Source organism: Montipora foliosa, chromosome 7 (assembly GCF_036669935.1).
Source record: "Montipora foliosa isolate CH-2021 chromosome 7, ASM3666993v2, whole genome shotgun sequence".
Lineage (NCBI taxonomy): Eukaryota > Metazoa > Cnidaria > Anthozoa > Scleractinia > Acroporidae > Montipora > Montipora foliosa.
Genome location: NC_090875.1, coordinates 27,155,300 through 27,169,479, shown reverse-complemented (window position 1 = coordinate 27,169,479; position 14,180 = coordinate 27,155,300). Strand labels below are relative to the sequence as shown.

Here is a 14,180-nt window from a genome sequence, read left to right as displayed (position 1 = left end):
AAATGTTGCTATATTTGGAAAGCTAGCAAAGAAACTTTGCCCCTGATAGAGAACATGATGATAATTCATAAATTTGAACTTGGGAAAAACATCGCACTTAAATGTGCAACTTATGAAGTTGTCAAAGAAGCTTGAAAAAATACAGGCTCGAACGTCCGGGATATGAACCCGTGACGGTGAAATGCGCGTTGTATACTGCAGTCTGCTCTATTAACTGGGACCTGGTGAAGAGCGAGTTCATTTTATGTATCCAAAATTTCAACTGCCGAGTTGAGTTAATTGATGTTAAAGAGCTTACCGAAGTAAATTGCGCAACTTATGCAATTGCAAAAGAAGCCTGGAAACAAATCCAGTAATAGGCAGAGTTCGATATATCAATATTCGGGCCTTTCTACGAGGCTATATGGTCAAATTTCACGGCTCAGTTCTGTCATGTTTGTCTCACAAATCTCAGGGGAGATTTCTATACAAAATAATATTCAAATTTAACCATAAAGCCTCGCAGCCAAGTATATATTGATATATCGAACGTCGCCTATTGCTTCAAATTGGGGTCAAACCTAGACTTTTTTTTCAGGCTTCTTTCGCAACTTCAAAAGTTGAAGAATGAACATTTCACTCCAATGACCCTCCATCATTCACGAAGTTTGATTTTCCACTCTCTGATTCCATGACATTTGAATACAAATTACGTGTTCTTTTTCACAGTAAAGTAATATTTTTCTAACATTTTCGCTTTCAAGCTAAACAAAATGAAATCTTTTTTTCAGAACAGTTTCTTTTTTTTTCGAATATTTTCGTTTGTACACCTTCCTTTGAGAGACGCACCACAGGTCCAATAATTTGTTTGCGCACACTATTGGTTTTAAACGAACCGAGAAATTATAAACGAAATGAAATATGAAATGAATCATATACTGAACTGCGGATATGAAATCAAGTAAAGCTATGATGGACGCAATTTTAGCAATTGCGTCGGAGAAGCCTGAAAAATTCAGGACTTCAACGGAGTTTGAACCCGTGACCTAGCGGTACCGGTGGGACGATCTAACCAACTGTTCAGTATATGATTCATTTGATATATCATTTCGTTCATCGATTCATTCCTCACGGGAAAATAAGAATCCACAAATGACCAGCTCCCAACGTCAGTGGCTTCATAGCTCAGTTGGTTAGAGCGTCGCACCGGTATCGCGAGGTCACGGGTTAACCCCGTTGAAGTCCTGAATTCTTCAGGCTTCTCTACGCAATTGCTAAAATTGCGTCCATAACTGCAAGGATCATAGCTTTACTTGAAGAGAAATTATCATCGCACGTATCTGGACTATTAAAATAATTGTCACTTATGGACACCCGAAAATTCCAAGTTGTTCCGACGAGATTCGATCCCATGACCTCTACGTTGGAATTCCATTGGACCTACCTGAATTTTTCAGTTGTCTATAAGAGACAATTGCTTAATTAAATTGTCCAGATAAGTGCATGCGAGGATGATATTTTTTCTTTCGTCTATAGCCCGCACTTAATATGCACATTAGTACAGGCTTATTTGGTTCTTCTTCGATGTGTTTCTAGCTTATCGCAAGGTTTTCACGTTTGCATATATATTAGGCGTTATCGTATTCAAGATAAAGAGGGTGAGAGTGTTTTCTCTGATATTTAAGTCCGAATAGTTTGGAAAACTTTAAATTTCAATATGATTGGGGAAACTATAATAAATCTTTCTTTCCGCAAACTTATCCCCACACTCGCTAATCTTCGTAGTTTGATACGAATTCGCAAGTGATCGGCAGCTCCCAGTCAGTTGACTACTAAGCTTACTGGCTTGATGGAGCTCGATTCGGGACCTCAATGGTTCGATCCTTGTTCAAGTCTAGGTTTTCACAGGCTTATTTTGTCAAATTATTATAACGATGTTCCATGTTATACCAAAACATACTACCTGTTGTTTCAGTAACACTATTTGCTGGTAATCTGTGAAAAAAAAAAGAGATCATTTTGAAAGATTAATATGACCCTCATTTTTCACAACAAAATATTATAAGGACTGGAATCCAGTCTCCCTCTTAAACCGCCGATACCCTGCACTTCAAAGTCAAATATTACACAACTTTACCAATATTCATCATATAAACGGTTCCCTGTTCTGCCTCAATAGGATGACTGTAGACCGGCTCCCTTTGCCTCTCTATACGTAATTATCTGTTACGTGCTCTCTATAGGTACTCAACCAAAAAAGTTACTTTTCTTTGACTTTACTCCGTAGTCTAGTACCGTATATAGCACAAATGGCACTCGTTCACGTCACAATCATATTTGAATGCTTACAATTATCTAATAGAATTCTCAAAAGTCCCCTTCATCGAACAAATGCTAAACGAGGTTATAAAGGGATGCGAAATATATACTTCCTTAGTAACCTCCCAGAAAAAGAGGGCCTCTTGCTCGAAACTGTGTCCTTTCATGAGTAAAGCAGTCCTTCCTCCTGAGGCATTTTCAATTCTGAATGTTGATCCGGAAAGCTTCAGTTCGCTTCTCGGCCTAGTAATTTTAGAGGAATATTATGCAACATACAAACTACCTGTTTGTTTTTCGTTGTCTGATAATAAACCAGACAAGCAGCAGAACAAGTAAGCAGAACACTGCGGCCACACCAGCCACAACGGCGATCGTTATCATCTCTTGTTTTCCCTTTTTGCCCCTCACTTTGTTTTCCCTTTTCTTGAACTTGTCGCTTCCCATGTAATAATCAGTTGTTGTGGACTTTTGTGTTACTTGTCCTGTTCGCGGAGATGCTGTTGTCGCTGACGAATCTTTAGACTTCGAAGTAACTCTTTTAGTATCTGGTGACGTTGCAAACGTAATTTCTGATGAATTTAATTTCCTTCCTGTGGTCCTTTTAGAGGTTGCAACCTAGATTACAAATCAAGCGCTTAATACAAATCATTTATCCATGACAAAAATTGTATGATTTCAGTGCCCATAGAGCGAGTTTCAATTGAGTGTCGTAAAACCAAAACCAAAGTAATTACTTTGGCCAATCAAAAAGGACGGAGACAATGCAGTAAACCAATAAAAACTCGAAGTACATGTAATTACACACAGCCGACACAAAGCGCGGGAAAATGTGCACGCGCGAGCCACGATTGGTTTTGGTTTCACTTCTGATTGGTTGAAAAAATATCGCGAGAACTTTGAGCCAATCACTGAGTGAAATAATGCAAAACCAAAGCAATTCGCCAATTACTTTCGAGACTCAATGGAAAACCGCTCTATTGATCCCAGCTCCACCTATTGTTCCATTTCCCATCTCTTTCAATCCCTTGCACCACAATATTCGCCCTCTCCGCTCCCTTATCATGCCTTGTTGAAGATGATGGAGGGAGCCAATGCACTGAAAAGAACGGTAATGGTGGTAGTGTTACTGGATTTATACACTACCGCACATACAAGATCGGTTTCATGGAAATTTACAATTCTCCGAGAGGTAGACCACCAACGCCGTGGGTCTCCGGGGATTCTTCACGAACAGCATTATGTAGATTCTTTAACGTCCCACAGTGAGACCGGCGATACCCACGAGTTATATTCGTTATCAGAGAAGACTTGAAAGTCTGACTATGTCCTAATGAAATTACAAAGGCAGCGCTTTCTCCTCAGTTAGTTTTAAAGCCCTGAGTGTTGTGAACTCGCAAGAACGAAAGTACGATGCTCAAATACTTTAGCAACCGGTCGGTTTGACTGAAGTGTCGACAACCTGAATGGAAATCATGTCCAGATTCGAATGATAAGAGAAATGTAAGTGGATCCTGAAGTTCTCCCGTATTTCTTATTCCACCACTCCCCACCACCCCCCCCCCCCCCTCTCCTCCCTTCCCGTCACAGGCCTATACACACAGAAGAAATAAATTTAGCCAACCAACCTGTCCTGAGGATGTTACCGCAACAGTTCGTCTTTGTGTTGTCACGGACGTCATCGCTATGGGGGACGACTGATTTTCTCTGGTTACATTTCGGGTTAGAGTACTTTTTGTAGCAATGGATTTCGTCGGAGCCTGCGTGGATCCTGAAATGAACCCTGTTGAAGTGACAACAAAAAATCGGACACAAAAATACTATTGAAGAATCAGGGACAAGGAACTGTGTAGCTTCATTTGTCACATATCACACTTTGTTGCTGGAGGAAGCCGTGCAGCCCAGTGCAACTGCATTTGTAAATAGTCAACTGGTTTGCCCCCGGCCAGTTGGGATTCTTAAAGTTGTTCCGTTCTACTCTTTTACGTGATTGTCCAAGAAAAGCCCCTATGAGCGGTCGATTAAGTATTGCATCGCCCTTGTAAAGGAATCGAGGTGGCCGTCGGATCCTAAATAGTTGATCCCGGATCCCGAGTCGTGGATTCCGGAGTTCGGCTGAAAAGGAGCCGAGATTCCATCGAAATCTGTGGATTCCGAATTCTAAAGCCTCACATTTTCTGGAGTCCTCGGGGATTCCGGAATCCGGAAAATCGGACGATGTGTATCTGTGTATAGGTGAAATAGCAAAATTTGCGGGTTTTAATTAAAAACAACCAGATAACCAACCAGATATCTTCACACGTGAAGATATCACTGTTGCTATGGTTACGTATAAAAATCGCGCTTTTCGATCCCTTTCGTGAAATGATTTAGTATTTCATTGGTGTTTTTATAATAAATAGAATATTACATATCCTATATTTATTATATTCATTGTGCCTAGTGTATGCCTGTTTCGGTCTCTTGTCTTCTAGGGCAATTCCCCGAACCATTATAACAGCTGCTCACTGAACCAAGTACCCCTCCCACCCTAAAAGGATCTTTCATATTTACATGTGCGATTGCCCTTTGTTTTAAACACAACGCAGAACTGTGTTCCTCCTTTCTTGCCTGGACCACTGCTACAGTTCATCTCCAGTTTCATAATGTAGCCAAAGTATGACGGGGTCATGGTTCCATTCCACTGGTGAAACAAAAAAATAGCAGTTATGTAAGAATATGTAAATTCCCGAATAAATATCTTAGAGTGATGATGATGATGATGATATGATGCAAATTTTGCGATATTTGCTACATTTGCGGCTTTCTTAGGGTGCCTTTGCCTTTTGTTTCGTTCTCTTCGTTATTAATTTGCTATTCTTCCGATTTTTGCGATAAGATTTTGCTGGCAATTTCAATCCTGGACATAAGTGGTGAAACAATCAGCTTAAAGGGGCTAGGTCACGCTATTTCAGGTAATTTTGTTTAATTTTGTTAATTATGAGCTCTAAACATCAAATTGGCAGAGCAAGAGTCTTTCATTTGCAAAATCATGCCCATATAACAACTTGAGAATGATTTTCCAGCTTTGTAAATGACATCTTGATATAGACTGATATAAATTTGAAAAAAGGTGGGCCGACGTTTTTCAAATTTACCCAAATTCAATCCATTTCAATCCTCTCCAGTTTTGTCCATCCATGTCCCTTCTTGGCTTCCCTGTGTTTTGTTAGAATTCTTCTATAGTTTTGAACAGTTATTTTGATATTTTAGTTAATTCTATGACCATTCGATCAGTGCTGCAATTGCCTAAAATTGCGTGACCTAGCCCCTTTAATGAACAAAAACGATGGTCGTGCACATTCCGCACGTGCGATTTACATTTCTGCACATTTCGTTACTGTTGTTGTCCTGACAACGCGACGTTTGAGGTCACGTGGAGCACGCCAGGACCCGATGGGAAAATGTCAATATTCTCTCCAAATAACCATACCGTTCATACGAATTTTATTCCTGGAATGTTGTTACACACTTTCTCTGCCTATAACACCCCACGACGGACAAACGTCGTTTTTCCGGCGTTTCAAATGTCTTCCTTGCTACACATTTTCTCGGTAACCTTCCCGATGTTACCGCAATGGTCATTACCTCTTCTAGGCTCTTTTCCGTGAGGTCAAAATTAGCGTTGTATTTTTCAGTGCTTTTCGTTTTGACTGTCGCAGTTTTTTCGGTATATTCAAAGTCGCTTGTCGATGATTAGAAAGTCCCATAGCGTCACCTCTTAGTACACTCTCTGTTGTCAGTGCTACGCTTGAAAAAGGCGGCCACTAGATACTGACTGACTGAGTTAGTGGATGAACGAATGAGTGATAGTAATAGTATTCTTTATTGCGTCTTAGAGCGGTTTTCAATTGAGAGTCGAAAGTGATTAGCGAATTACTTTGGTTTTGCATTACTTCACTCACTGAGTGGTTAAAAGTTCTCGCGCAACTTTTTCAACCAATCAGGATCCGGTTATTTGAAAGCCGATTAAGTTAATCCAGGATTAGCGTAAACTTTTGATCCATGTTTTCAACTTTTTGGTGAAAGTTTCTTTTACTTATTTTTGTTTTTCAAGATTGACTTCTTCAAATGTAAAGTTTTGCCCGCGAATAACAGCGTTGAACAGCATTTGGGAGTAGAGAAATAAACTCCTTGAAAGCCGATTAAGTTAATCCAGGATTAGCGTAAACGTTTGTTCCATGTTTTCAACTTTTTGGTAAAAGTTTCTTTTTCTTATTTTTGTTTTTCAAGATTGACTTCTTCAAATGTAAAGTTTTGCCCGCGAATATCAGCGTTGAACAGCATTTGGGAGTAGAGAAATAAACTCCTTGGTTAATTTTTAATCTGGGATTAGCGTTAATCGGCTTTTGAACAACCGGGCCACGCGCTTTGTATCGGCTACGTATAATTACTTCGAGTTTTGATTGGTTTACTGGATTGTCTCCGTCCTTTTTGATTGAAACTCTCTCTACTCTCCAAGGGAGGTATTGGTCTAGTTACAATAAATGTTTGAACATTAACTAATAAAAATACAAAATAACATTTACCATATCCGTATACAAGTAATTAGAAAATTCATAGCGCTTATTACATTTGTGAATTAAGATTCTCTTTTCTTTTTTGAAACATTAAACTGATATTTTTACCTATTATTTTAGATGTAACCCTGTTTTCTGCTGTAAGTAAATATTTCGTCTTCTCGTTATTACTTAAATAGGCCATTTCCGAGTTCAAGTCTGCCTCCTCTTCAAAGCGAGTCTAAGTGCGAAGCTTTTGTAATGGTAATTGGTTCTACTTTACATATGAATGAAAACTAATTTTCATAACAAAAACTTCGCACTTAGACTCGCGTTGAAGATGAGGAAGACATGATCTCGGAAATGGCCTATTGGTGTAACGAGTGTCAGCGTTTGAAATATGTGAGTGCAGCTCACGTCTTAAGGGTAAAATCCCGACAATACATCCACAAATGCTGTTCATTTTCTATGCAATTTTCTTTGAATACTAAACACGTTTGCTCTTCTACTGGGATTAATGCTCCTCTACTTGCCAGTTTGTATTCATAACATAATGCATGACATCCTAATCTAAACCTTGTCAGGCTAATTCTTTGTGCTGGCTTAATCATTATAATTAATGTCAGGTAGTTTTCAAATTGATAATTATTTTTAACTTCCTTTTGTGTACATTTCTCTCTTGAAGTTGTTGAGTGAGTGAGTGAGTGAGTGAGTGAGTGAGTGAGTGAGTGAGTGAGTGAGTGAGTGAGTGAGTGAGTGAGTGAGTAAACAGTAAACAGTAAACAGTAAATCTTTATTGCGCCTTACTCTCCAAAGGGAGGTATCGGTCTCGTTACAATAAAGGTGATGATATCTACTTGAATAACTAATTAACTAAAAAGATCATACAATTACTTGTAATACAATTGGTATAAAATTATTATTTTAATTATTTTGCATTTAGGAAGTCTTTTCTCTTCTGAAACATTAAATATGTGTATTTACCTATTATCTTTGAAGTGCTTTCGTTTTCTAGGGTAAGTAAATACCTAATTTTATCCTCATCATTAAGGCTTTTGAAAGCAACATCGTGTGTTGAAAGGAGAGAATGGAGCTCATTTCTAATGTTATCGTACCCTGGGCAATACATCAAGAAGTGCCGCTCATCTTCTATATAGCCTCTATTGCAGACTAAACACGTTCTTCCATCTACTGGGATTGGTGCACCTCTATTTTCGTATTTCCCAGTCTGTATTCGCAAGCTATGAACCCCCAGACGCAATTTTGTCATACTTATTCTATGTGCTGGGTTTCTGATAGTTTTGAGATAGTCTTCCAATTGGTAGTCGAATTTGACTTCTTTGTGTGTAAATTTCTCTCTAGAGCCTTCGGAAGTGTTGTTGCGAGCCTTCAGCCAATTTCGAATGTAGTCCTTTTTAAGCTGATTCTTTATGGAGGAACGAGCATTCTTAATGTGTAGTTGGCTTGATGTATTGCCTATAGAGTGCATTCGTATAGTTTCGTCATTATTTAATACATCAAAAAATTGGCTGTGACTTTTTGCGTGATGAAAGGCTTCCTTTAATAGAGGGTTGACTGTTTTATGCTGTAATCTAAGCGAGTAACTAAATATTGAAGCTTTTATGTCTATACTTAAAGGGTACCGTCCAAGTTCTGCCCTACAGGCAATGTTCTCTGTGTACCATGGGGTATTTAGTGTTTGTTTTAGTGAGTGAGTGAGTGAGTGAATGAATGAATGAGATAAACGTAGACTCAACCAGGAATGCCAATATTTTTAACGCAGATAGTATATTAAGTAAGATACTAAGTAAAGAACATACAAAAGATGTATGATTGAATCAGCGAGGCAGACATGAAACAACTAACCTGAAGCTCCATGTAAGGCCACTTTTTAGTCTTTGCCAATGCAAATGTGCTTTTCTCCTTGGATCCAAGAGTTTTCCATGTGTTCAAGTCAAGGTACAGTACATTCTCTATTAAACAATCATGATTGTTATTCATGTTTGAAATCCCCTTGGAACTCTGCACAGCAAGATCTAACCTCACCAGTGGATTTGATTTGCTTACTGTTGCAAACGTTGTTGAACAACCTATGAATGAGAAAAAAATGAATACAATGTGGAAAAGTGTATTACGAGGATTCCAACAAAACGCCAACGGGACTTTTTTAAGAAGAGTTTAAGTAGAGTTAAGTCTAGCAGGTGTTCCGGCCAAAGTGATGTTCAATTTTATGATCATATCTCTTGTATCCTCTCTCTTTCAAACCAAACCAGTTTACCTCTTTCGGTATAAAAACAAACTCGCAAATGACCAGGTCCAAGATGACTTAATAGCTCACTTGGGGGAACAGTTTGCGGCGCAATTATTCCGTCCTTAGTTCTAATCCCATTCAAGTCTTGTGTTTTAACTGCTTATTCACACCATGGATGGCTCAGTGGTGAGAGTACTTGCCTCCCCTCAATGTGGCCCTGGGTCGATTCTCAGACCTGGTGTTACAACAGGGTTGTGTTTGTTGGTTTTCTACTCTGCACCTAGAGGTTTTTCTCCGGGTACTCCAGTTTTCCTATCTCCTCAAAAACCCCGCAACCTATCATTTGACACGAGTTGATTTGATTTGTTTTCTGTACAGTGCGTGTCCCCAATTACTGCCCTCCCGTTAAATTCAGTTGACACTTAAGTAAACATCACTTCATTTATAAACTTATTTATAAAAATTGCAATGCCGTGTAACGATGTATGCATTACGTTAGATCAACACAAACAGTGATAAGCATGAACGAACCACTTTACGTTAGGACAGATCAAACAACGTTCACGAAGGCATTTTCTTCAAAATGCAACTACGGTCAGCCAAACCTAGCATGATCAGCGCTCGAACCAGAAAACAGACGCAGACAGCTGTCTCGGGCTTATTGGCCCTCGTCAGTGCACCGTAGTTAAAACACAATAAGTCACAGTGACGCTCCACCTATCTCATATGTGCCGCTAGTCATTCTAGAAAGAGCTATAGGATCGGATTGTGCAAAGGCCACGTAAGTTCATCCTCATCGTCGTCATCATCTACTTAAGGAGGCTCAAACCAGTTTTAACACTTTCAACAAACCGTACTATTTGGAAGGATTGAATCTAGCAACGGTTTTCACTTAAAGGTAATGTTATGATGCCATATGAAACACCTATAGATGCTTAACAAGATGCACTAATTAATGTGACGTAACGGGTTACCATGGCAACAAAAGAGCCATCTAAAAACAGCTTATATTTTGTCTTTAACGCATATATCTCAAAAACGAACTCTGTGACCCCCTCTTTTATTGCTGAAAAGTGATTAATTACCACGCTAGGATAAAACTTTCTGCAAAGTTTTAAAAAATTCTCTGAATCCTCTCCACGGATTTTTTTTAACTTTGCAGAGAGTTTCGTCTTAGCCTGCTCATCATTTTTCAGCAAGAAAAAAATTGGGTCATCGAGTTCGTTTTTAAGACATAAACCCTTAATTAAACACAATATATAGAGCGTTTTTAGATGGTTTTACGTTTATTACGTTACCTTAATATGTGCATCTTGTTAAGCAATTATTGCCATTTCATTTGGTATCCGTAACATTGCCGTTAAGTGAAACAGTGTTAAAGGCTTAATCCTTCTAATTCATCCGCACCAAATTAATTTGTTGAAACCGGTTTGAGCCACCTTAAGTTGCTTCCTTAATTATAAACTGTGCTAATTATTCTAATAGGCCTTCATAATCACTCGTCATTCTATTTAAAGTTTACCCCAATTTGAAATTGTCCGTCTCGCTTCCATTTTATGACTTCGACGAGAGCGACCTCAACAAAGCTATATATGAAATGCAATTTTGATTCTGCCGTGATATATTGTCGTGATCTAGTACGTATCAATCCTTTATTCGTAAACACCAGCACAGTAATGCTGATCTAATGGTCTTAACCGATCCCGCAAGAAGAAACATATCCATATATTCTTATCTTTCTGCATGGCATTTGCAAGTTCAATCTTTTCATTTTACAAGGAGGGTTATTGTAAATGTGACTGTTATTTTGTATTTCTCGTTCCGATACCCTCTAATGCAATTTACATTGTCCCTGGCTAAAGAAGGATAGTTTGGCCATCCGAAATATAGTACAAAACAAGTCAGGATTAATCTAGATTGTAAAAGGCTTCTTCTTCAGTATTGACCGAGAGAGAGGGGTAATTGTCCTCGGCGTGATCTAGTTCAAGAACAAGAGTGCTTAAAGTTTTGTAAACAATGACCGATTATTTTGAAAGAAGATATTTTTTAATTCTTCCGCTTTCTAGTTACAGCCCACACGCTCCTGGCAAACGTTAATTTGAACAATATATACTTAGTTAATACCAAAATGTATGTATAGGGATATGAGCCCAACAAATAGGCCATTTCCGAGTTGCTGTTTGTCTCGGTTTCGAAGTGAGTCTTGGTGCTCAACTATTGTAAGGGAAATGAGTTTTATTTGCATAAGAATACGCAACTCATTTCCATTTGAATGGTTGTGCACCAGGACTCGCTTTGAAACTGAGGCATGCAGCAACTCGGAAATGGGCTTCTGGCCTGCTCCCAACTGTGTGGCTTCATAGCTCAGCAGCATTGCACCTGCATCGCAGAGATTATGGGTTCGAATCTCGTTGGCGGGAGACACCACGATTTTTTCAGGTGACGTGAGATAACTTGAGAGCGAGGATCATTTATCTCTTTCGTTTACATACATAATTACTTGGCCCCTCCCCCACGGGGGCTTTTAAGGTCCAATGAAACGAACAGAACGGAAGAACGATTGAGGCAAATCAGTTGGCCATGACAAGTGTAGCGCGCGCGTAGCAGGAAGTTGATCCATGGGCCACCAGAATCAAATTCAACAAGTGGTGAGAACGGGTCTTGAACGAAGGATCTTCGATCACAATCTTAAGGCCACCGCCCTAACCACTGAACCACACTGGCTGAGCAGTCTTTCTGCGACAGAAAAATTTTACTCTTTCTATCTTCCAGTGCTTTTTCCACTGATTACTAACACTTATATCTGTATACAGCCCTTTTCGGAAAAGGTTGTCCAAGAGAAGCGTAAGAGCGCTAGCGTTCGCGACAATGCCGAAAGGTAGTATCGGAGATATTCAATAAAATAAATTCAACTTGTAGTGAACGCCCAGAATCGAAGATGACACGACCGTCCAGTGAAGACCTACGGTGGCGAGATATTCGGGTGAAATTGATGAAGTAGCAGTACGCTTAGGCTTATGTTGAAGCTCTCTCTCGCTATTAAGCTACCAAAACATATCCAAAAACGAAAGGGTTCATTAGAAAAACGATGGTTCTGCACGTGCGCCACGATTTATGGTACATTTCTTCGACTTTTTGTGCAAAACGTGACATAAAATAAGTAAGGTTACTGTAGGTCGTCAGAATCATGCTTTCTCTTTGAATCCTAACCCTTTGTTACAAATTCATGGTGTGGATCATTTGACTGAATTTTGAAACTCACTCATATCTCCATGTAGGTAACATAGCGTGAGCATGTATTTCTAGGTGACGTTTTCGACAGCATTGCTATCATGTATTCGTTGACTCAAACTGGCACAGGCACAGTGTGGCCCAGTGGTTAGGGCGCTTGCCTTGAGATCCGGAGATCCCGGGTTCAAGACCCGCTCTGACCACTCGTTGAATTTGTTCCAGGTAGTCCCTGGTTCAACTTCCCAGCTGCACTTGTAAATAGCCAACTGATTTGCCTCCGGCCAGTTGGGATTCTTAAAGGGAACCTCCACTAAAACAACAAAATAACTTTAAACCACAGAACATAATGTTTACAATTGGAATTGCTCAATCTTTTTCCAATGAAAGCGTTTGTATTCGAGAAAAATAAATTCCAAAAACGCTTATTTTGGCTTTCAAATTTCCCGGGCGCCGCCATCTTGAATAATTGTGACGTAACTTGGTTGCCCTATTGTTCCAGAACAATCGCTCTTTGTATCAGAACAATAGGGCAACCAAGTTACGTCACAATTATTCAAGATGGCGGCGCCCGGGAAATTTGAAAGCCAAAATAAGCGTTTTTGGAATTTATTTTTCTCGAATACAAACGCTTTCATTGGAAAAAGATTGAGCAATTCCAATTGTAAACATTATGTTCTCTGGTTTAAAGTTATTTTGTTGTTTTAGTGGAGGTTCCCTTTAACAGTTGTAGTTGTTGTGTTCTGTTGTTTCGTTGATTGTGTTCCATTGGCCGTGAAAAGCCCCTATGGGGAGTGGTTAATTAAGTATGTATTGTATGTGTGTGTATTAATGTTTCTTTTGCACAACCTTTCTCGAAACAGCTGTATCCTCGCGTACATTTCTACATTCTTTGACACTCGCTATTTCATTACTTTCCTTGGTACACTCTTTTTTTTTTTGTAAGAATGTTGTTTTTCCGGCTTAGGCTGAATATTCGTATTTTTCTGCCGATTTTAGGCTGAAAATATTCTTGTATTTCTCTTAAATGATAGCTTATGACATTTCTGTTTTAGAATTTATTGGGGTATCAATTACAAGTGTTTGGTATCTAGATCTGTTGTCGCTAGGTTTTCTTATTTGAAAAAGAAAGAATTTGTCATAATACTTTTTTTGCGGTTTAGTTTATGTCTTTTGTGCTGAATACTGTACATATGTATTACATGTACCGATTATCGAACTGTCATTAGCGTTGAACATTTTGCTATAGCTAGTGCAGGTTATAATTTTCGTTTTGTTGGCTAGTTTCGACGCTCAGAGAAAGGAATAATTTATACGGTTAAGTTAAAAACATAAAATTGTATTGTATTTACAGATGTTTCAACTCACAAAATTATATCTATTCTTTTCAAAATCTCAGCCTCGGCTTTATTCTTAAAATATTCTTAAATTTTCGCAAATTTTCAGCCTTGATATTCTTATAAAATTTTTTCTTTTATAAAAAAAAGGGTGTATTTTTAACTCATCCATGTACATAAAACGTTCACTTCAATATTTGGTTTTCCGTCCGACCCTGAAATTAAACTAAATTTGTTCTTCTCGTTTTTGAGAATCGATCTTTTTTTAGCTACTTTTTAGGCTTCCTCGCGATTTTATTTTTTTCAAATACAAACCATTGTGTTCTTTGTTCTTGATTGTTGCCAACCTAAATAACTTTCTAACCTGAAGGTTTGAGTAAAACTCATGTTATAGCTTAAGCTTTAGTTTTGCTCATTTTTGTTCCAGTTTAACCTAACCGTTTAGATTATATCTTAAATGAAAGTTTTCAATAATACAAAATTTAAAATTCAAGTGTTGAATCCGAGCAATTTGCTTATGTGAGAGGAAGG

The 14,180-nt window shown here is 38.6% G+C and overlaps 1 protein-coding gene across 5 annotated transcripts in view; it reads right to left on the bottom strand.

Moving 5' to 3' along the window:
• The window catches only part of LOC138011636 (uncharacterized), a 30,341-nt gene that overhangs the window by 6,967 nt on the left and 9,194 nt on the right, over positions 1 to 14,180 (bottom strand). For all 5 annotated transcript variants that reach the window (XM_068858748.1, XM_068858747.1, XM_068858744.1 and 2 more), the window contains 5 exons: positions 8,700 to 8,923; positions 4,849 to 4,978; positions 3,924 to 4,078; positions 2,582 to 2,913; positions 1,943 to 1,974 (listed from right to left, as the gene is read on the bottom strand). In XM_068858748.1, coding sequence (XP_068714849.1) covers positions 1,943 to 1,974; positions 2,582 to 2,913; positions 3,924 to 4,078; positions 4,849 to 4,978; positions 8,700 to 8,923 — 873 coding nt within the window. The remainder of the gene's footprint in view (positions 1 to 1,942; positions 1,975 to 2,581; positions 2,914 to 3,923; positions 4,079 to 4,848; positions 4,979 to 8,699; positions 8,924 to 14,180) is intronic.